Source organism: Lepus europaeus, chromosome 22, assembly GCF_033115175.1.
Source record: "Lepus europaeus isolate LE1 chromosome 22, mLepTim1.pri, whole genome shotgun sequence".
In the NCBI taxonomy this organism is placed as follows: Eukaryota; Metazoa; Chordata; class Mammalia; order Lagomorpha; family Leporidae; genus Lepus; species Lepus europaeus.
Window position 1 is genome coordinate 1,457,660 of NC_084848.1, and position 23,106 is coordinate 1,480,765.

Genomic DNA, 23,106 nt, shown 5'->3' on the forward strand with positions numbered 1-23,106 from the left:
ACCCTGGCCATCTCTGCTTCTCTCCTGTGAAACGCCTGCTCAGATAGTCAGCTGCCTCGTGCTGGGTCGTCCTGCTGGGACGCAGCCGGGGAGTCATTCGCACCCCGGACACAGCCCCTCGCCAGGCGCCTGTTTTGCGACTGTTTTCACCATCTGTGCTTTCCCAGTTGTTTTTCCGTGTGTTACACTGTGGTAAAATACACTCACTGAACTTAGCATTTTAGCATTTAACACGTATTTGGAGAGGGTTGGCACTGTGGTATAGCAGGCTGTCTCCACCTGTGAGGCCAACACCCCCTGTGGGTGCCACTCCATGTCTGGTTCCGCTCCCTGCAATGCATCTGGGAAAGCAGCGCAGGTGGTCCAAGCGCTCGGGCCCCTGCACCCACACGGGAGACCCCGAAGAAGCTCCTGGCTCCAGCCTGGTCCACCCCAACTGTTGCAGCCATTTGAGGAGCGAACCAGCAGATGGAAAATCCCTGTCTCTCCTCTCTCTGTAACTCTGCCTTTCAAATAAATAAAAATATATCTTAAAAAAATTACAAAAAATATTTGAAAGGCAGAGAAAGAGGTCTTCATCCGCTGGCTCACTCCCCAGATGCCCACGACGGCTGGAGCCTGGACCCTGCAGCTCGGTCTGGCTCCCACGAGGCTGGCAGGGCCCAAGCGCTTGAGTTAGCCTCCCAGGGTGCACCTCAGCAGGAGGCTGGGCCGGAATCCGAGGACCAGGATGGGGACCACGCACTGCAGCGTGGATGTGGGCGTCCCCGGGGCGTCCTCACCCCTGCACCCAGTGCCCACCCCTCCTCTCCCTCCTAGCCAAGACCACCACGGAGGCTCCTCTGTGCTCTCCCCCACGCTCCTCACACGCAGCAGAGTGGGGGCAAACCCACGTCCTCAGATGCGGGAGCAGGGTCCCAGCTGCTGGTGCCAACACCCAGCCTCCCCCCGCCCCGTTACGGCTGCACAGTTCTCCAGGGAACCGACCACCGCCGCGTCTCACCGCGTCTCCGGCAGGACTGGGTCTTCACCCTCCTGAACATGCCTGCCGGTCACGCTTCTTTGTTTCATTCAAGCCCCCTATATGCAGCTACAGCCACTCTCCCGGTGGGGCCAGGGGAGGGCTGGGCCACTTGGAGGTAACCATGGAGACCCCTGCTGCCCAGTGCTCACCCTGGGGGCAGCCTCGGACCAGACACACAGAGGCAGGAGCTCGGTACACTGTCCTGCTTATCGCCTTCATCATGGACAATCTCGGGCTTAAACAGAAGCGCAGGACCTGTGCCCCCAGCACAGTCCCCAGTGAGAGCCGACCTCCGGGCCCCCGCTGTGGGCGCCGCAGGACTTCCTGTTTTTCTGCACCTGTGGGACCTGGCCGCACTGCGCAGGCCAGGACAGAAAGCTGTGCTAACGTATGATGGCCACACGACCTGACCGGCAGTTCCAGTCCTGGGCACACACCCCAAGGACGGAGAACAGGGGCCTGCACGGAGAGGGGCCTTCAGAGACTTCGTGGAAAACGGAACAAAGGCAAGTTTACTCAGGTATCAAACATTTTGAAGACTTTATTTATTTATTTGAGAGGTAGAGTTACGGACAGTGAGAGGGAGACAGAGAGAGAGAGAGGTCTTCCTTCCGCTGGTTATTCCGCAGATGGCCGCACGGCCGGAGCTGCACCAATCCAAAGCCAGGCGCTTCTTCCTGGTCTCCTGTGTGGGTGCAGGGGCCCAAGCGCTTGGGCCATCTCCCACTGCTTTCCCAGGCCACAGCAGAGAGCTGGATCGGGGAGGGAGCAGCCAGGACTAGACCGGCGCCCATATGGGATGCTGGTGTCACAGGCGGAGGGTTAACCTGGTGTCACAGCACCGGCCCCAGTGTCAAACATTTTGAAATCCATGCATACACGGGGCTGCTCAGAGCTCACGGAAAATGAATATTATGAAAAAAATTATGAATGGATCCCAAAATAGTTTTACACCAGCATAAACTTACTTCTTATTCCTATTTTTTGGGGGGGCCAGCGCTGTGGCGCAGCAGGTTAACACCCTGGCCTGCAGTGCGGGAATCTCATATGGGCACCAGTTCTAGTCCTGGCTGCTCCTCTCCCGATCCAGCTCTCTGCTGTGGCCTGGGAAAGCAGTGGGAGATGGCCCAAGTCCTTGGGCCCCTGCACCCTCGTGGGAGACCTGGAAGAAGCTGCTGGCTCCTGGCTTCAAAGTGGCACAGCTCCAGCATTGGGGAGAGGACCAGCGGATGGAAGACTCCTCTCTGCCTCTCTCTCTCTCTCTCTCCCCCTCTCTGTTTGCTTCTTCTCTCTGTGTGTAACTCTTTCAAATAAATAAATAAATATTTTAAAAAATGGGAACAGTTTCAGTTTTGCCAGGTGAAGTGTTCTGTGCTAATGGCTACACAACAATGTGAATGTTTTTAACTTCAGAGAACTGCACACTTACAATGGTTACAGTGGGAATTAAAAAAAAAAAAAAAAAAAAAAGATTTATTTGGCCAGCACGGCTGCTCAACAGGCTAATCCTCCGCCTGCGGCGCCGGCACACCGGGTTCTAGTCCTGGTCAGGGCACCGGATTCTGTCCCGGTTGCCCCTCTTCCAGGCCAGCTCTCTGCTGTGGTCCAGGAGTGCAGTGGAGGATGGCCCAAGTGCTTGGGCCCTGCACCCGCATGGGAGACCAGGAGAAGCACCTGGCTCCTGGCTTCGGATCAGTGCGGTGCACCGGCCATTGGAGGGTGAACCAACGGCAAAGGAAGACCTTTCTCTCTCTCTCTCTCTCTCTCTCTCTCTCTCTCTCACTGTCCACTCTGCCTGTCAAAAAAAAAAAAAAAAAAAGAGATTTATTTATTTGAAAGAGAGAGAGAGAGAGAGAATCTTCTCCCCAAATGGCCTCAATGGCCAGGGCTGATCAGGCCAAAGCCAGGAGCCAGGAGCTTCATCTGGGTCTCCCATGTGGGTGCAGGGACCCGTGCCTTTGGGCCTTCTTCAGCAGCTCCCCCAGGCACATTAGCAGGGAGCTGGATAGGAAGTGGAGCAGCAGGGACTTGCACCAGTGCTCCTATGGGATGGCAGCACCCCAGGGTAGCCCAGTGCACCACGGTGCCAGCCCTTTCCGTGGTGAATTATGTGCCATGTCTATTTTACCTACTTTTTAAAAAGTTTGCTACTTCTGGGTGAGCGTTGTGCACAGCAGTTAAGCACTGAGGGACACCGCATCCCGTCACAGCACCCGGGTTCGAGTCCTGCCTCTGCTTCGGGGGCCGCTCCTGCTGATGCATCCTGGGAGGCAGCAGATGGTGGCCAAGGGCTTGGGCCCCTGCACCCCTGCAGGGGACCCAGATGGAGTTCCTGGCTCCTGGCTTTGGCCTGGCCCAGCCCTGCTTGCTGTGGACACCTGAGCAGTGACCAGTGAGTGGAAGATCTCCTTCCCTCTCTCCCTTTCTCTGCCACTGTGCCTTTCAATCAATCAATAAACTTCAAATGTCTTAAATGATTCTGACAACACCTGCTAAGAACCAGGCTGCCGCTCAGTACGAAGTTCACTTCACCGGCTTCTTCCTCCCCTGCGCTGTGGCTCCCGCAGGATCTGAGCAGCCTTGGTCCTCCCGTCCCCTGGGCGGTGCAGCTGTGACACCACGGCCCCAGGGGCGGCCAGCCGGATGGTCGCCCAGCACCGAGGGCCCCACAGGGCCTAGGTGGCTGAGCTCGCCCACACGTGCAGTTCAGGTTCTTTGAACCGGGTGCTTGTCAGACACCAAGCATGGGTCCTGGCCAGGCTCCAGGGCTCCCGAGCGGCCTCTGCCAGGTCAAGCCAAGGACGTCGGCTCCCTTCTGCCTCCCCTGCCGCAGGCCCCGGCGGGCAGCTGTGCCGGAGCAAAGCAGCTTCTTGCTTCCTGAAGGGGACGCGGGCCAGCAGCTCCATGCCGGGGACAGCCTGGTGGTGCGCCCGCAGCCTGACCGTAGCCCCTGTGTGACTTTCTCTCCAGTGACCTTTGCTCTTAGGGTGCGAGCACCCGGGGAAGGGGCTACCCCCTGGCGACTGGGGTCCTTAGGGGAGGGGCCGTGCGATGCGCAAGCGGGGGATGGACCTCAGAGAGAAGCCCCCTCCAGGAACTTGGAAGCCGCAGCCTGACCTCTAACCTCTGACCTCCCCCACCGTGAGGGCCTTCAGCTGTTCTAAGCTTCCCAGCTCGCGGTGGCTTGTGTCAGCCGCAGGAGTCGCACGCTTCCCACAGTCAGACGGTGGCTGGAGGGGCTCTGGGGCATCGGGGACCACACTGGGTTCCTGCGGTCCTGGCGGAGGGCGGGGACAGGCCGCGTGGACAGCAGCTTCCGCAGCAAGTCCACAGAGCAGGGCCTCGCCCAGGGCTGGGCTTGGGTGTGGAAGCTCAGGCTCCCGTGCTGTGGCCGTGGGGTGGGCTCACGACTGGGGGTCCGAGGCCCACGTGCAAGGCCTGTCAGTTTCTCTGTCAGAATGGGGTGGCGCACCCTGCAACCCGGCAGATGTGTCGTGGGAAGGCCCTGCTTTCTTTGCCGGACGCGCAGCACGGCCCCGTGGTCCAGGGGCTGGGTCCGTGCAGGTGGTCCTGCCAGTCCCACCACTTCCTGCCAGAGTGGACGCTGCCCCAGGCTGGGCTGCAGGGGACAGTCGGACCGTGGGGCGGGTTTGAGGGAGGACCCGCCGGGGGCACCGCTCCCTTCCCGAAACCTTGTGCGCCTCTGCCCGCAGACTTCCTGGCAGAGGCCGCCCTTTCGCGAGCCCCTCACGCGGCTGGCCAGGGGCCAGCAAGGGCACAGGCGCGCACACAGTCGCGTCCCAGGGCCTCACGTCCACCGCTCCACCTTCCTGACATTACTCCCGCCCACAACAAACTGGGGACCTGCTCCGGCGACAAACGCGAGGCCCTGGGCCAAGTGCCTGCCTGGGTGGAGGGGTGTTCATCGCATCACCCCCAAGACTTGGACAGAACCCCCTCCTGCCCCCGCCATGCTCTTCCACCCAAGGACTGACTCAGGGCGACTCCGGGCGTACCAAGAGCTGAGCGGCCCAGAACGCAGCTGGAGGCTGCCCGGGTGTCTCTGGGAAACAGATCGATTTGTTTCCAACCACGCAAGAGGGGAGAAAGGCCTTCCTGGAAGACAGGAGGTGAGCGCACCGACCCCCGGCTCAGGGCCCAGGGCCCGCGGCTGCAGCAGGCCCGGCATTGGCAGGAGCTCAGACCCACTGAGCAAGGACCCCGCTGTGCTCCCAAGACCCCAGGTAGAGCCCCACCCCCTGCTCCGGCTGCACACAGGGAGCTGAGGGCTCAGCGTTGGCGCACAAGTGGCAAACGGGGCCTCCCTACCCCCTCTGCAAGGGATGCTGGCGCCATAGGCGGAGGATTAACCCAGTTCACCACTGCGCTGGCCCCTAAATAAATATATATGCACTTAGAATTTCATCAGACATTTTGTGGGGAAAGTGGTATAAAATAAAACACTGAAACTTTATTTTATAAATACTTAAAAGTTCACAGAAATACCTTATTTGAATATAGCTGTAAGAAGTATACTAATCTAATTGTTTTAAAGTAACTGTACAAATTTCAATGTTAAGTACAATTTATTCAATTTATTTGTGAACCGAAGTCACATCTGGCAGTCACTTAATCCTCAATGTTTAAAAGTGCAGGAAAACAGGGCCGGCGCCGTGGCTCAACAGGCTAATCCTCCGCCTTGCGGCGCCGGCACACCGGGTTCTAGTCCCGGTTGGGGCACCGATCCTGTCCCGGTTGCCCCTCTTCCAGGCCAGCTCTCTGCTGTGGCTAGGGAGTGCAGTGGAGGATGGCCCAAGTGCTTGGGCCCTGCACCCCATGGGAGACCAGGATAAGCACCTGGCTCCTGCCATCGGAACAGCGCGGTGCGCCGGCCGCAGCGCGCTACCGCGGCGGCCATTGGAGGGTGAACCAACGGCAAAAGGAAGACCTTTCGCTCTGTCTCTCTCTCTCTCACTGTCCACTCTGCCTGTCAAAAAAAAAAAAAAAAGTGCAGGAAAACAGGAACACAGGACTGTGCTGCAATTTTTCCTTTAAAGATTTTATTTGCTTATTTCAGAGGTAGAGTTAGAGAGAGAGAGGACAGAGAGACAGAGACAGTTCTTCCACCCGCTGGTTCAATCCCAGGTGGCCGGCAACAGCCAGAGCTGAGCCGATCTGACCTCAGGAGCCGGTGCTTCCTCCAGGTCTCCCCCGTGGGTGCACTTGAGCCGTCTTCCACTGCCCTCCCGGGCCACAGCAGAGAGCTGGACTGGAAGAACAGCTACGCCACAGCGCTGGCCCCAAGCTGTGCTGGGATTTCTTGCTAACTTGCCGAGGGCACCTGAGAATCTAGCAGTCGCTGGCGCTGCGGCATAGGGGTGAAGCCACCGCCTGCGACACTGGCATCCCATGTGGGCGCCAGTTCATGTCCTGGCTGCTCCACTTCCCATCCAGCTCCCTACTCATGGGAATGAAGCAGAAGACGGCCCAAGTCCTTGGTCCCTGCACCCACGTGGGAGACCTGGAAGAAGCTCCTGGCTTCGGCCTGGCCCGGCGCTGGCTGTTGTGGCCATTTGGGGAGTGGACCAGAGGATGGAAGACTCTCTCTCTCTCTCTCACCCTCTCTCTCTGTAACTCCCTTAAATAAATAAATAAATCTTAAAAAAAAAAAAAAAAAAAAAAGTCTGGCAGCACAGTTGGCACCAAGAACCGGGCTGATTCGCCTGCCACTGCTAAGTGCAGTTACACAGCCACGGAGATCCCAGCTGAGCTGACGCAGCTGCCAAAACCCAACCCCTGAGAGCCAGAGAACTCACCTCGGGCGGAAACGCTGGGAACCACAGGGACCAGAGAGGTGCAGATCGGAGGCAGAGACCCAGAGAGAGCAAGAGCCTCCCATGCACTGGCTAACCCCCTATGCCCAGAGCAGCCGGCCTGGGTCAGGTCGGAGCTGGTGGGGGGCACTGGCCCAGGTCTCCCACCCGGGTGCTGGGGACCAACTACGTGCGTCCTCACTGGTGCCTCCCAGGGTGAGGACGATGGGACAGAGAGCTGGAGCCAGGGGCTGACCCCAGCTCCCACACGGGACTTGGGCACCGTGAGGAGACGCCCACCCCTTGTCCTGCTTGTCCAGTGGTCCCCATGAGCACCATCCCTGTGACACATGCCTTGCCGAGGGGCGTGAAGTCACCCACAACTGCTGCTCTCCCTCAGGGCCCCGGGGCCACTGCTCCTGACAGCTTCACGGAGACCACTGGCCCTCCCCTTGACCACAGACACACGTCTGCTTGTCGCTCACCTGACTCCAGATGGTGTCCTTGGCCTCAATGGACGAGAGCCTCGAGTTTGCCTGTCCTGCCCTAGCGTTCGCTGGATGGGCACCCTCCTGTCGCCGGCCGGCAGCTGGCGTGCAGGCAGACCATGCACGGTGTCTGCCTGGACTGGGGACACTGTGGGCCCCGGGTCTGGGGCCTTCCCAGCTGCAGGGAGCGGGCGGTCCGTTCCCGGGGATCTCTGTCCTCTGACCCTGGCTGCCCCCACCAGAGCTGGCACTGAGTCAGCTTCTCTCCCTTGAGACCTCCAGAAGTCTGTCCACCGCAGCCGGGGATCTGGAAGAGGCCGGGCAAGAAACGTGCGGAGCACAGCCGAGGTCAGGCCGGGTCTCCGTACCACGCAGGCCCCAGGCCCGGCTGAGGGCAGACTCTGCTCAGTGACCGAGCCATCTGTGCGCCAGGCAGACACCTCTGGGACACAACGACCTTGACCCCAGAGCGTTTCAGAAGCCAGTGGTCGGCCCGCAGCCCCTGGCTGCACAGCGCTGCTCACGGCTTGCCTGCGCCCACAAGCGGCGTCTCCAGCGCGTGCCTCAGGGCCACTCTCCCAAGCCGCAAAGCTCTCAGGCAATCCTGGCCTCTGCTGACTGGGAAGTCACCCGCAGACACTGAGGGGGCCGGCGAGCGGGGGGGCACTGCCTAGCGGCTGGAAAGCCACCCCCTGCACTGGGGTGCCTGGGTTCGACTCCCGGCTCCAGCTCCAAGTACACAGGTCCCTACCAGCCACCCCGTGGGAGACCGGGATGGACTTCCTAGCTCCGGCGTCGGCCTGGCCTAACCCGCCCGGCAGCACTGTCTGCCCGCACATGACTGAAGAAAGACCATGCAGGGCGGATCAGCAGCCCTAATCACGGAGGCGGGGCTGCTGCTCAGCCACGGGGAGCTGCCGGGGCGCCCTGGTCACACCCCAGGCTGCCGCCAAAGGTTCTGCTCCCACCTGCCTGTCCCCACGGGACAGTAAAAGCCCCATGGGAAGACCTGGCGGCAGCACCGCAGCCACGGAGCGCTCTGCCTCGCCTGTCACCACAAGGTGACAGATGACTGCCAGGCAGCCGGCAAGATCGACGCCAAGCATTCGCACCCCCCAGGAGATGCGGGCCTGTCCCCTGCAGGACAGGCACAGCCTCCGTCCCACGCAGCACGGGAACGATGGCCTGGCCGGAAGTCGGTGCACCGGGAGGGGCTGGACGGTGGCTCTCTGGCGCTGCCGAGTCACAGCTCTGACAGGAGCTACGGCGTCACAGGACAACTGCGCTCTGGGGTCAGGGTCAGGGCCCAGGCCAGGGAGCGGGGACAGCACGGCAGCCGGCTTCCCAATCATCCATTGACAGAGGCAAGGTTTTCAAGTAAAACTTTATTAGTATTTGTATTATTCCATTTTGATCTGATAGAATTCAAAACAGAGAACACGTGCACACATTACTTGGGCTCCACCTGACAGCACGACAGGATGAGATCCACAGACAGGAGGGAGCCAGGTGGCCCCGAGACGCAGGCCGAGGGCTCCCTGGGAAGCCGTGCGACCTGGGTCACTTACAGTTTTTAGTTTCACAAATGAGCTCCTGCTGCCGTCCACTCCCCACGGACACCGGCCTCCGCAGGCCAGCCCAGGTCTGGGCGGGCTCCTAAGCGCTCGTCTTCCGTCTCCATCTCAGCACGTTCCAGACGCGCTGCAGGGCCACTCTGCCCATGAAGAAGGTGATGGCCAAGTTACGTCTGTACCAGTCTCTGCAGAGGAGCAGAAGCACGGAGTCGCAGCCTGGCGCCGCGGGACAGGTGTGCCAACTGGCCCCTGGCCTCCTCACCGTCGCCCCGGCCCCTCCCTTCTGACTGGGCTGCGTCAGGCTAGGGCCAGGCACTCCCCCACCTTCTGCTCAGCGCCAAGTCTCTGCATCTTGGAGACCCACTGTGGGGGGGGAGCAGGGGACAGGGTGGGGGGCGGTCTCAGGAGCAAACATGGGGGGGAGGCCGTCCTGGCTTTGGCACTTCATTTGCACACAGAGCACCGAGAACCCACTGTGAGAATCGGCTCCACCTCCCCTTCTCCGGGAGGCAGCCTTTGTGTAACGTGCAAGAACTCCGGAATGCGGGCGACACACAGCCAGGGCTCACCAGGACCCACTCCACAGGAAAAGCCGAAACCTGCCAAGTCACCCAGCGGTGCAGCTTCGGACAAAAGAGGCAAAGCTGGGCAGGTTCTGCAGGGAAGGCGTGCATCCCCAACACGGGGAAACACCAAGCACGCGTGGGGTTCTCGCTCCGGACCAGACGCAAAGGGTGCATGACCTCAGCACATCCGGCTCTGTCCCCCGAGCCTCTGCACACCCGGATGGAAGCTCCCTGCCCAGGGGAGGGGAGCTGACCTGTGTCTGCCGGTGACGCCTAACGCGGGACAGGAACGGAAGCTGCCAGCCCAGCGGGGCGCAAGTCCTCACACCCTTCAGGGAAGAGCGAGACTCTGACGACCTGATCTGGCATCATGCGGGGGGGGGGGGGGCAAACCAAGCTTTCCTGCTTCTTGGGGGATGCAGGGCGGCAGGCGGCGGGGACAGAAAGCCGGCTGGGCTCGCCTCTGCCTGATCCGGGGAGGCCTGTCCGCCATGCTGAGCCCTGCACAGCAAACATCATGCCTACACTGGCTCACACTCCGTGCAAATGAGCTGTGCCAGGCAAGAAACCGAAGGCTGGGGAGACGCAGTGAGTGCCCGCTCCAAGGGCCAACGAGCCTCGCCCGCTCCCAGCATGCCCGGCAGCCTCAGAAACAGAACCCGGGCAGGAGCTGGGTGCAGCTCAGCCGCCACTTGGGACCCACCTCCTGCGTCAGAGTGCCCGGGTCCCAGTGCTGGCTGCTCTGTTCCTGATCCGGCTCCCTGCTAATGCACCTGGGGAAGCCGTGGAGGAGGCCCAAGTGCTTGGGCCCTGCAGCCACGTGGGAGACCTGGAAGAGGCTCCTGGCTCCTGGATTTGGACTGGCCCAGCTCTGGCCATTGCAGCCATTTGGGGAGTGAACCAGCGGATGGAAGACCTCTCTCTCCCTATCTGTGCCTCTCTCTATATAACTGCCTTTCAAATAAACAAAATAATTAAGGGGGAAAAAAAAGGAAGAAAAGAAAGAACCACAGAACCCAGAAGTTTCAAGGCCAATCTCCAATCCTTATGAGCTCTTCCAGACTCGACCACCACCCAAATCCTGTAGGTCCTACCTCACCTGCCCCTCCCACTCCATCACTGCTCAGTGTTATTCAGAAAGCAGAGAGACGGAGAAAGGGACCTCTCATCTGCTAGTTTACCCCCGAAATGCCTGCCGCAGCCCCGATGCTGAGGTCAGAGGCCAGGAGCTCTACCCTGGTCTCCCAGGTGAGTGGCAGGGCCCAAGTGCCTGGGCATCATCTACTGTGTCTTCAGGCACATTACCAGGAAGCTGGATCAGAAGTGCAGCAGGGCCGGCGCCTGCAGTGCCAGCATCCCACGTGAGCGCCGGTTCAGGTCTTGGCTGCTCCACTACCGATCCAGCTCTCTGCACCCGTGTGGGAGACCCAGAAGCTCCTGGCTCCTGGCTTCAGATCGGCGCAGCTCCAGCCCGTTGCAGCCACTTGGGGAGTGAACCAGCGGATGGAAAACCTCTCTGCCTCTCTGTAGCTCTGCCTTTGAAATATATAAATATATCTTAAAAAAAAAAAAAAAAAGTGGAGCAGCTGGGACTCAAATCAGCACTCAGATCAGGATGCCAGCATCAAAGATGGCAGCTTAACCTGCCGCGCCAGGACGCTGCCCCATCACGGTCAGATTTTAAAGAACCCTTAAACTTGATTCTTATCACCTGACCTGGAATAGAAGGGCCTTCACGAAGTTCGTGAGAAATGCAAATCATGAAGGAACTATGCAAGCACTTGAAATGTTTTTGCGCCAGAATCATCAACATCATCTAATTTCACTTTCCACAAACTTTTTGAAGTCAAGTTGCACAGGTCGTCATGTATTTGTAACCAGTTTAAAAGCTCTTGAGGGGCCGGTGTTGTGGCATAGTGGGTAAAGCCTCTGCCTGCAGTGCCGGCATCCCACAGGGTGCTTGTTCGAGTCCTGGCTGCTCCACTTCCGATCCAGCTCTCTGCTGTGGCCTGGGAAAGCAGCAGAAGACGGCCCAAGTCCTTGGGTCCCTGATCCATGCTGGGGACCCAGAAGAGGCTCCTGGCTCCTGGCTGGCCCAGCCCTAGATGTTGTGGGCATTTGGGAAATGAATGAGCAGATGGAGGATCTCTGCCTCTCTGTGCTTTTCAAGAAAAAAAAGCTTTGGGAAAAAGCCCACACGATCCCAACACCGTCATGGCATCTGACAAAACAAACAACAAAGCACCGAAGAAACCCGTTTGTAGAGCAGCAACACTGGGGCTCGGCGGACGCGTCTCCGTATTTCCTGTGCACTGGCATTGAGTCCGGAGGCCTAACTAGACTCACACTTCATTTTCTGCAGGCAACTCTCGGGTGGTGGGAGGTGCTTCTGCCCAGGTCACCGGAGGCTGCCCAGACTGTGTGGCGTGCGGATGCCTGGGGCCAGCCTGCCTGGCAGGGCCGCGTATCAACAGCTGTGGACGGTTTTTGCCTGGATGCACCTCCCTCATCTGGCTGCCTCGGCGCGGTGGGTCCAAGGGGAAGCCTGCACACCCTGCACACGCCCTGCAGTCTCCACCAGCTCTCGGCCAGAGTGGCTGGTGAGCGAGTCGGTAGCAGCGCGTGGCAGGTGCGCTCGCACCCTCGGCTCTGTCTCCACCGCAGCGACCACCCCCCTCGTGAGCCTGGCCACGGGGCCCAGCGGCACCCGGACCAAGCCCTGCTCCTGCGCCTCCACCCCAGAGTGGGGCTTCTCCAAGGAAGAGCCCTGTCCAGAGTGCTCAGGACCCACTCCCCAAGCGCTGCTACGCAGGTGCCACAAACGTCCCCAAGCTGTCAATTTTACTTAAAAGTGCAAAACAAGCGAAAGTCATGCAACTTCTACTCTGATAGAAACACGAATGTCGTCAAATTCAGGAATGGAAATGACCCTAACACATCTGTGACGCTCAAACTTGCAGGGAAAGCGAATCCGCACCTGTTGTAGCGCACGTGCTTCTGGAAGTTCTTACTCAGAAACCCCTTGTAGAAGTCGGCCATCTCCTCTGCACTCAGCGTCGCCTTCTGACCTGCAAGCCGAGAACTCCCAGTTAAACCCGAGGGGAAGCAGGACGCTGCGAGGGCGGCACTGCCCGGCGCTGCAGGACAGGTCAGGACCCTCAGCGCCTCGTCTCCGCACACCAGCAGTGAACTCTGAAACGAGCTCGGGACCACTGAGGCGGCCACCGTGCGCAGCAGGCTAAGCCGCTGCCTGGGCCGCCTGAATCCCACGCCAGAGTCTGCTCCAAGTCCTGGCTCTGAGCTTCCAGCCCAGCTCCCTGCTAATGTGGCCTTGGGAGGCGGGGGATGGTGGCTCAAGCACTCGGATTCCTGGTACCCAGGGGGAGATCGGATGAAGTTCCTGGCTCCCGGACTTGGCATGACCAGCCTTGGCTAATGCAAGCGTTTGAGGAGTGAACCCTAGATGGAAAATACCTGTCTGTCTCTCTGTCACTTTGCCTTTCCAATAAACAAACAAATCTTTTTGAAAAGAAAACAGTTCCACTCTCTATAGCATCAGGGCAGGAGGAGCGCTGGCCAGCAGGGATGGAGGAGCACTGGCCAGCAGGGCAGGAGGAGCGCTGGCCAGCAGGGCAGGAGGAGCACTGGCCAGCAGGGCAGGAGGAGCACTGGCCAGCAGGGATGGAGGAGCACTGGCCAGCAGGGATGGAGGAGCGCTGGCCAGCAGGGCAGGAGGAGCGCTGGCCAGCAGGGATGGAGGAGCGCTGGCCAGCAGGGCAGGAGGAGCGCTGGCCAGCAGGGATGGAGGAGCACTGGCCAGCAGGGATGGAGGAGCGCTGGCCAGCAGGGCAGGAGGAGCGCTGGCCAGCAGGGATGGAGGAGCACTGGCCAGCAGGGCAGGAGGAGCACTGGCCAGCAGGGCAGGAGGAGCGCTGGCCAGCAGGGATGGAGGAGCACTGGCCAGCAGGGCAGGAGGGCCAGGCAGAGGCGCTCACTGGTGCTGTGCTGTCGGAGCCACAGAGGTGCAGGTGCAGGTGGGCAGGGCGGCCCCCACTGACCCCTCCCTTGCCGTAAGTGGCCAGGATGGACCGGTCCTCCTCACCCAAACTCGCCCACGCCAAGGCCCACGCCGAGGAGAAGCAGCGTGGACGCTTGCTGACCGTTCACACCGCACACCTGCCAGTGCTGGTTACTGAGCAGGCCCCCAGCCACACCTGCACTGAGAACCAGCCGTGTCCACCCCATGGACACCATCCTCTCCCCAGAGCACAACACTGGGGTGAAGACCTCCCCACAGAACTGCCCCGGGGACGGCTTCCCGCTCTCAGCAATCGCCCGACGTCTCCCAGTGAACATGCGAGGAGTGGGAGGGCCTCCAGGGCCTCGTCTCGGCCTCTGGGATGAGTATGGAGCATGGAGACCCCACCGCCTCCTGGCTGCCGCACCCAGAGGCTCCTGCCAATAAAACTTCCGCTTTGCTCAATAAAAACAAAACCGCCACAGGAAACGCAGCAAGGCGCCCCCAGCAAGCGCCGCCCACTCCCCGCGATGATGCGTCCTCAGCTCACGCTCCCCTTCCTGCTTCCTGGCACGCGCTGTGGAGCTAAACCTTCTAGAACACCATTAAGAGAACCCTCCAGCGCCGGGCCTCGTCACCAACACCTTCCCCCATGAACCTGGTGAGTGTACACTGAGGCCTTGTTGCTTAAAAGGCATGCGGAATTTATTTTTATTTTTTTAAAGATTTATTTATTTGAAAGTCAGAGTTACAGAGGGACAGAAAGAGAGAGAGAGAGGTCTTCTAGCCGCTGGTTCACTCCCCAATCGGCCACAACAGCAGGAGCTGTGCCGATCCGAAGCCAGGAGCCAGGAGCTTCTTCCAGGTCTCCCACGTGGGTGCAGGGGCCCAAGGACTTGGGCCATCTTCCACTGCTTTCCCAGGCCATCGCAGAGAACTGGACCGGAAATGGAGCCACCAGGACTCGACCCAGCGCCCCTATGGGACCCGGCACTGCATTTACCCACTACGCCACAGCACCGGCCCCAGCACGCAGAATTTAGTCGGAGCACCCTCGTCTCCTTGGACCAGGCCCCAGTCCGCGGGCGTGCTCGTCCTGCGCAGCCGCAGCGCTCGTCCTCCAGTCCCACGGCCGTGTGATTTCTGCCACGGGCGCTCGCCATCCACCACTCAGGGCAAACCGGACGTCTCTCCCGGACGCTGAGCCCGGCTGTGCAGCCCCTGGGCTCCTCCCTGCAGAGTCCCCGCACCTGCAGCTGTCACCGCCCCAGGCTCCCGCCTGGGTCCCAGCAGCTCCGTCCAGGAAGCAAGGCCCTGGAAGGGGGTTCCCGCGTCTGTGCCGGGGCCTGCGGGCCACGTGCAGGCAGCCGCCCTCCCCCAGACGATGCAGGGCTGGTTTTGCTGTCCACTTCGTGGGCTGACTCCTGCCCACTTGGAACCCATCTGTACTGCAGAGGGCGTGATGGAAATCCAGTCTCCCAGCCACGAGTAACTGGCAGATAGATGGTCTGTGTTCACTGAGAACACGGGGCGTCCTGAGTGGCTCGGCCTGGGTGACCAGCTCAGGTACCACGCGCACCGTCGCCCGGCAGTGCTGCCAGAACACAAGCCCCTCCGCCACCATCTCCTGTTTAACAGCTGTCAGGGCGCCGGCCTTCCTCTCCTCAACACAGCCCCTCGGGTCTTCAGCGGCCACGCCGTGGGACGGCCGGCTAAGCTGCCGACAGCAACACCAGCTCCTTACCGGAGTGACAGTTTGAGGCCGGCTGCCCCAGTCCAGCTCCCTGCTGTGGCCTGGGAAAGCAGCTGCTGATGGTCCAAGTGCTTGGGCCCTGCACCACGTGGGAGACGAGGGTGGAGTTCAGGGCTCCGGGCCTCAGCTGGCCATTTGGGGAGCAAACCAGAAGACGGAAGGTTACTCTCTCTGCCGCTGCCTGGCAGGTGAAGGAGCTGACACGGCCCGGCTCCCCGGGCAGCGCAGGATGAGACACAGGGGACTGGCAGGCAGAACCCGGCGAGGGGCACAGCTGTCACTCGCGTGTCCAGTGGGACAGTCTTGACCACGCGCAGAGAACAGGCTGAAGCAGGGGTCAACGGACGACACCTTGCAGCACTGACTGCAACACCTCACGCCCGCTCGTCTGTCTGTCCTACGGCTGCTTCCACACCAACAGCAGACTCAGCACTGACCAGAGACCCCGCGTGGCCCACAGGCTAAACCATCCACCGTCCGAGCCTTTAGACTCTGCCGACCTCTGCTCTAAAGACCAGAGGCCAGGAGCTGGCGTTGTGGTGCGACGGGCTAAGCCACCAACTACACAGCCCGCATCCCATATGGGTGCCAGCTTGAATCCTAGCTGCTCTTTTATTTTTTTTTTTAAAGATTTTGTTTATTCCTTTTTCACCAAGATGGCGCCGAAGGCGAAGAAGGAAGCTCCTGCCCCTCCTAAAGTCGAAGCCAAAGCAAAGGCCTTAAAGGCCAAGAAGGCAGTGCTGAAAGGCGTCCACAGCCACAAGAAGAAGATCCGCACGTCCCCCACCTCCCGGCGGCCCAAGACACTACGCCTCCGACGGCAGCCCAAATACCCTCGGAAGAGCGCCCCCAGGAGAAACAAGCTTGACCACTATGCCATCATCAAGTTCCCCCTGACCACGGAGTCGGCCATGAAGAAGACAGAAGACAACACCACCCTGGTGTTCACTGTGGATGTCAAGGCCAACAAGCACCAGATCAAACTGGTGAAGAAACTCTATGACCTTGATGTGGCCAAAGGCAACACCCTGATCAGACCTGACGGAGAGAAGGAGGCCTACGTGCGGCTGGCTCCTGACTACGATGCTCTGGACGTTGCCAACAAAACTGGGATCATCTGAACTGAGTCCAGCTGGCGAATTCTAAATATATGTTTTTCCACCAAAAAAAAAAAAAAAAAGATTTTGTTTATTTATTTGAGAGGGAGAGTTACAGACAGAGAGGAAGAGACAGAAAAGTCTCCTTCCACTGGTCCACTCCCCAAATGGCTGCGATGGCTGGAATTGTGCCGATCTGAAGTCAGGAGCCAGGAGCTTCTTCCCAGTCTCCCACTTGGGTGCAGGGCCCAAGCACTCGGGCTGCTCCACTTTTGATTCAGCTCCCTGCTAAGGTGCCTGGGAAAGCAGCAGAAGATGGCCCAAGTACCTGGGCCCCAGCACCCTCATGGAGACTCGGATGGAGTTCCTGGCTCTGGCTTCAGCCTGGCCCAGCCCCAGTTGTTGGAGCTATTTGGGGAATAAGCCAGCAGGTGGAAGAATCTCTCTCTCAAATAAATAAGTCTTTTTTTAAAAAAAGAGAGACTGGAGTCCGTAAAGTTGCTGCAGTAGAAATAGATTCACAAGATGGAACTACAGCCGTGTGTGAGGGGCAGGAGATGGCAAAAGTATTGATTTTCTTTTTAAAGATTTGTTTATTTGAAAGGCAGAGTTACAGAGACAGAGGGAGAGCCAGAGAGAGAGAGAGAGAGAGAGCCAGAGAGAGAGAGAGAGAGAGAACTTCCATCCACTCGTTCACTCCTCGAAGGGCAAAACTGCCTGCACTGGGCCAGGCCGAAGCCAGGAGCCAGGAGCCTCTTCCAGGTCTCCCATGTGCTTTGTTTTGGGCCATCCTCTGCTGCCCTCCCAGGTGCCCCAGCCGCGAGCTGGCCTGGAGGCAGAGCCAGGACGTGGGCCAGCACCCACACGGGAAGCCGACACTGCAGATCACAGCTCAGGCTGCTAGGTCACATGTGCTGGTCCCTGGTTTTTTTAAAACTGTTTATTTCTGTATACTTGAAAGGCAGCAGGACAGAGAGAGGAAGAAGAGTTCCCTGGCCTGGCTCACTCTCCACACGGCTGCCCGGGAGTGCTGGCCTGCCCGGGAGTGCTCACCCAGGAGTGCCGGCCTGCCCGGGAGTGCTCCCCTGCCCAGGAGTGCCCGCCTGCCCGGGAGTGCTCACCCAGAGTGCCCACCTGCCTGGCTCACTCCCCACACGCCTGCCCGGGAGTGCCGGCCTGCCCAGGAGTGCTCCCCTGCCCGGGAGTGCTCACCCGGGAGTGCCGGCCTGCCCGGGAGTGCTCGCCCAGAGTGCCCGCCTGCCTGGCTCACTCCCCACACGCCTGCCTGGGAGTGCTCCCCTGCCCGGAAGTGCTCACCCAGGAGTGCCGGCCTGCCCAGGAGTGCTCCCCTGCCCGGGAGTGCTCACCCAGGAGTGCTGGCCTGCCCGGGAGTGCTCGCCCAGAGTGCCCGCCTGCCTGGCTCACTCCCCACACGCCTGCCCGGGAGTGCCCACCCCAGAGCCTCCCTCCCTCCCTCGGCACCCCTTCTCCTGACTCCTCACGGAGCTGCTCGACCCAACAACGAGAAGGAGAAGCGGAGACTGACCTGGTCCAGTTCTCGGGCCCAGGCCTTTCGCTCTGAGTCTTGAGTGAATAAACTCCTCCTTCTCCTGAAAGAAGACGGCCGTCAGAATCTCCTGTGTCCCGCCCCTCTGCTCCAGGGAAGGCGGGGCGGCTTCCTGAGAAATGGTCCATCTCCAGACCCGTGTTAGGGTTCCCTGCTTGACCCAGGATTGGGACTGGGAGGCACAGGGGCCGGCGCTGTGGTGACAGGTCGAGCTGCGCCTGCAACACCCACATGGGCACTGTTTGTGTCCCGGCTGCTCCACTTCCCATCCAGCTCCCTGCTGTGGCCTGGGAGAGCAGCGAGGATGGCCCAGGTCCTTGGGCCCTGCACCACGTGGGAGACCCGGAGGAAGCCCCTGGCTCCTGGCCTCAGCCTGGCCCAGCTCTGCTGTTGCAGCCATCTGGGGAGTGAACCAGTAGACAGGAGATCTCTCTGTCTGTCTCTCCCTCTCTGTTAACTCGACTTCAAATAAATTAATTTAAAAAAAAAAAAAAAAGCAATTGAGATATGCAGTAAACTTTGGGGGTCCTGTTCACAAATGTACAGACTAAAATGCACCGAGGAGACTCGGCACACCCGGCGAGATAAAGTTTAATTATTCCCTTTCATAGTTCATTCAGGAGAAGGCGGCACTGCCCTGGGGCTCTCCGGATCTGTGCCTCTAGGAGCCCCCAACACACTTGTCAGAGCCGCACAGAGGGGCGGAGACTGAGGGAACGCGAGGCTCTGGCGCCCCCGCGTGGCCAACTGTGTCACTCTTTCCCTGCCGACCTCACACCCGAACTCACCTTAGCGAAAGCCAAGTTCTGAGCCGCCCAGAACCGCTGATTCCACTCTTGCGTTTCCTGTCTTAACTCCCGGAGCCTCCGCTCCAGCGGCGACTCGTTTTCCGGGATGTAGAAGTGAACGGGTCGCAGGTTTGAGTGTCGGTCTGGGGGTCCGATCCAGTCATGGCAAGATTTCCTCGGAGGGCAGAACCCTGAGGCCTTCAACAAAAGGAACAGGATTAAACCACAAACCAGCAAATCCTCGTCACTACAACAGGTCCTCATTACCCTCCTCACTTATCTGCTCACCCCTCGGCAGGGCAGGGAAACCCCACAGCTGCACTGTGACGCGGTCCGAGCCCCAGATACCCCGCCCCACCCTGCTGTTGACGGGGAAGCACAGAAGGCGGCCCAAGAGCGCGGGACCCTGCCGCCCACACGGAGACCCAGGTGGAGTGCTGGCCCGAACCCGGGCGGCTGTGGGCACGTGGGGAATCAAGCGGCAGGTGGTAGATCTCTCTCTCTCTGTCGCTCTGCCTTTCAAGTAGAAGAAAATAAATATTTAAAAAAGGAAAAAAGTGGTCAGTGGGTAAAGCTGCTGCTTGCAATGCCAGCGTCCCACATGGGTGCCAGTTCAAGTCCCGGCTGCTCCACTTCCCATCCAGCTCTCTGCTGTGGCCTGGGAAAGCAGTGGAAGACGGCCCAAGTCCCTGGGCCCCTGCACCCATGTGGGAGACCTAGATGAAGCCCCTGGCTCCTGGCTTCGGTCTGGCACAGCTGTGGTCATTGTGGCCATCTGGGGAGTGTGCCTCCAGGACAAGGGGGAACTACTGTGCACATATTCCCATCAACACCTGCGTGGCGGGCAGGCATTTGGCACAGTGGGTGAGGCACGCTTGGGTTCGAGTCCTGGTTTGCCGCTGAGTCCATCTCCCAGGGAGAGCAACGATGGCCGAGGCACTCGGTTCTCTGCCACCAGGTGGGACTCCGGGGCTGAGCCGCAGCCTCCTGCCATCGGCCTGCCCCAGCCCTGGCTGCTGTGGGCACTTGGAGAGTCAATCAAGTGGGAGCTCTTTCTCTGTTTCTCTCTTGGGGAAAAAAAAAAAAAAGACTTATTTATTTGAAAGGCGGAGTGACAGTAAAGTGAGTTTCCCGACAGCCTTCACGGCCAGGACTTCTGCTGCCTTCCAGGCGCAAAGCAAGAAGCTGCATCAGTAGCAGCACCGGAGCCGGAGCCGGGACGCCCATGTTTCCAGCAGACGCGTACCCTCCACACCACAACACCGGCCCCCTCTGTGCTTCAAATAAAATGAAAACAAATAAATAAAAATGTAAAGGGGGCCGGCGCTGTGGCGTAGCAGGTAAAGCCGCCGCCTGCAGTGCCGGCATCCCCTATGGGCGCCAGTTTGAGTCCCGGCTGTATCCTGGGAAAGCAGTGGAGGATGACCAAGTGCTCGGGCCCTGCACCCACATGGGAGACCCGGAGGAAGCTCTTGACTCCTGGCTTCGGCCTGGCCCAGCGCTGGCCATTGTGGCCATCTGTGGAGTGAACCAGCGGACCTCTCTCTCTCTCCCTCTCTCTAACTCTTTCAAATACAAATAAATAATTTTTTTTTTTTTGACAGGCAGAGTGGACAGTGAGAGACAGAGAGAAAGGTTTTCCTTTTTGCCGTTGGTTCACCCTCCAATGGCTGCCACGGTAGGCGCGCTGCGGCCGGCGCACCGCGCTGATCCGATGGCAGGAGCCAGGTACTTATCCTGGTCTCCCATGGGGTGCAGGGCCCAAGCACTTGGGCCATCCTCCACTGCACTCCCTGGCCACAGCAGAGAGCTGGCCTGGAAGAGGGGCAACCGGGACAGAATCCGGTGCCCCGACTGGGACTAGAACCCGGTGTGCCGGCGCCGCAAGGCGGAGGTTTAGCCTAGTGAGCCGCGGCGCCGGCTTAAATAAATAAATCTTTAAAAGAGAAGAAGAAGTGCCTTTGCGGACAACCACCAGAATCTGTAAACAGCACTGTCCCTCCCCTGGTGAGCAGGAAAACAGGGGCGTGTCCACGGGAAACCGCTCCACAGGAGCTCTGGGCGCACTGGCAGTCAGAAATGCATTTTGCTACTCACAAGCCTGCAAGCTCTGTGACTCTATTTATAGAGCATTCTGGGAAAGACAGGTGCCGGGCGCAGGGGGCACTACTACGCAGCAATCTGGGAGCCGAAACGGCTCTGCGCCCTGACTTGTGGCGCAGGCGCAGAGGCCTGGCCTTCAGAACAAAGGGTCAGCTGAACCATCAAAGACCAGGCTGTGACAAGAACAACGTGAACAACATTCCTGGAAGAAAAAAACGAAATGCACTCAGCTCGGAAATCTCTACGGAATGTGGCTTCCACCGCCAGCACGACCGAGACTTCCCACCGGCTCGCAAGCCCGCAGCCACGAGGAGCGGCACGGCCGGTGCAGGGTGGCGGCGCCCAGGGAGAGCCAGGCAGACGCTCAGGAGGGCCGGTGCAGGGTGGCGGCGCCCAGGGAGAGCCAGGCAGACGCACAGGAGGGCCGGTGCAGGGTGGCGGCGCCCAGGGAGAGCCAGGCAGACGCACAGGAGGGCCGGTGCAGGGTGGCGGCGCCCAGGGAGAGCCAGGCAGACGCACAGGAGGGCCGGTGCAGGGTGGCGGCGCCCAGGGAGAGCCAGGCAGACGCACAGGAGGGCCGGTGCAGGGTGGCGGCGCCCAGGGAGAGCCAGGCAGACGCACAGGAGGGCCGGTGCAGGGTGGCGGCGCCCAGGGAGAGCCAGGCAGACACTCAGGAGGGCCAGTGCAGGGTGGCGGCGCCCAGGGAGAGCCAGGCAGACGCACAGTGGGCCCTCGGGGGACCTCAGACCCTGCTGGGTGCTGACTGTGCGGGTTTACACATCTCTCAAAGTCAGTGTAGATTTCTTACACTTACAATGGACACACTCATTTTACTATATATAAACTAGTTTTAAATGTCTTTGAAATTTTTTTCTAAATTAATTAATTTACTTGAAAGGTAAAAAGAGGGGGCTGGTTTGAGTCTCAGCTGCTCCACTTCCAATCCAGCTCTCTGCTATGGTCTCGGAAAGCAGTGGAAGATGGCCCAAGTCTTTGGGCCCCTGCACCCATGTGGGAGACCTCGAAGAAGCTCCTGGCACCTGGCTTGGGTTCGGCACAGCTCTGGCCGTTGCAGCCATTTGGGGAGTGAACCAGCGGATAGAAAACACCTCTCTCTCTCTTCTCTCTCTCTCTCTCTACAGCTATGCCTTTTAAATAAATAAATAAATCTTAAAACGGGGGGGGGGGGGGTGGCGCTGGGTTCTAGTCCCGGTTGCTCCTCTTCCAGGCCAGCTCTCTGCTGTGGCCCGGGAAGGCAGTGGAGGATGGCCCAAGTCCTTGGGCCCTGCACCCGCATGGGAGACCAGGAGGAAGCACCTGGCTCCTGGCTTTGGATCGGCACAGCGCTGGCTGTTGTGGCCATTAGGGGAGTGAACCAAGGGAAAGAAGACCTTTCTCTCTGTCTCTATCTCACTGTCTGTAACTCTACCTGTCAAATAAATTTAAAAAAAGAAAAAGAAAAGGCAGAGAGATCTTCCATGGCTGGTGTTGTGCTGCAGTGGGTAAAGCCACCACCTGTGACACCTGCATCCCACAAGGGCACCAGTTCAAGTCCTGGCTGCTCCCCTTCTGATCCAGCTCTCTGCTAGTGACCTGGGAAAGCAGCAGAAAATGGCCCAAATCCTTGGGCCCCTGCACCCACATGGGAGACCCGGAAGAAGCTCCTGGCTCCTGGCTTCTGATCAACGTAGCTCCGGCTGTTGCAGCCAACTGGGGAGTGAACCAGTGGATGGAAGACCTCTCTCTCTCTCTCTGCCTCTCCTCTCTCTGTGTGACTCTTTCAAATAAAATAAATAAATCTTTAAAGAAAAAAAACTCCATTTAATCAAAGAGAAAAAGAAAAGAAACAAAGAACACCTGCGTGGCCCCTGGAAGGCACTTCCTGCAGAGCCTCGCGGTTCACTGCGGTTCACTGCGGCATTGTAAGCCGTGCTTTCCTAGCAGCCGAGAACGCAGGTCTTGCAAAATCTAAAACGGAACAGCTTGCTGTCTACCCGATGCCTACTGATAGATTCATCTGCAAAGGCAGAATAATCATCTCAGAAACTGACACAGCGAACCGGGGAGGCTGACGGTGACCACAGGCTACAGAAGGGAGAGGAGCCACGGGCAGCAGGGGACGGGGGCTGGGTCACTCCGAGAAAGGGTGTGGAGAGCTTAAAGTTCATCAGCGCCATCCAGGTCTACGCCGGTCCCCGGCTCGGGTCTGGTGGTCTCGCAGGCCCCCGGACCCCGCCCTGACAATCACCCAAAGACCAGGAGAAGGCCGGCGGGGCAGCCTGCAGCTCTCCCTCCGAGCTCCACGCCGAGCCGCC

At 59.6% G+C, this 23,106-nt stretch overlaps 1 protein-coding gene across 15 annotated transcripts in view; it reads right to left on the reverse strand.

Moving 5' to 3' along the window:
* The window catches only part of LOC133751207 (kinesin light chain 1), a 98,762-nt gene that overhangs the window by 68,735 nt on the left and 6,921 nt on the right, over nt 1-23,106 (reverse strand). For 13 of the 15 annotated variants that reach the window (XR_009864786.1, XM_062181080.1, XM_062181076.1 and 10 more), the window contains exons 2-4: nt 18,689-18,886; nt 17,880-17,943; nt 12,443-12,533 (exon numbers count right to left, since the gene is read on the reverse strand). Coding sequence is in view for 14 of the 15 variants with exons in the window: in XM_062181080.1 (XP_062037064.1) it covers nt 12,443-12,533; nt 17,880-17,943; nt 18,689-18,886 (353 nt within the window). In the remaining variant the exon portion in view is untranslated. Of the gene's footprint in view, nt 1-8,888; nt 9,085-12,442; nt 12,534-17,879; nt 17,944-18,688; nt 18,887-23,106 lie in introns of those variants that run through there. The other 2 variants (XM_062181086.1, XM_062181083.1) reach the window with 2 other exon arrangements.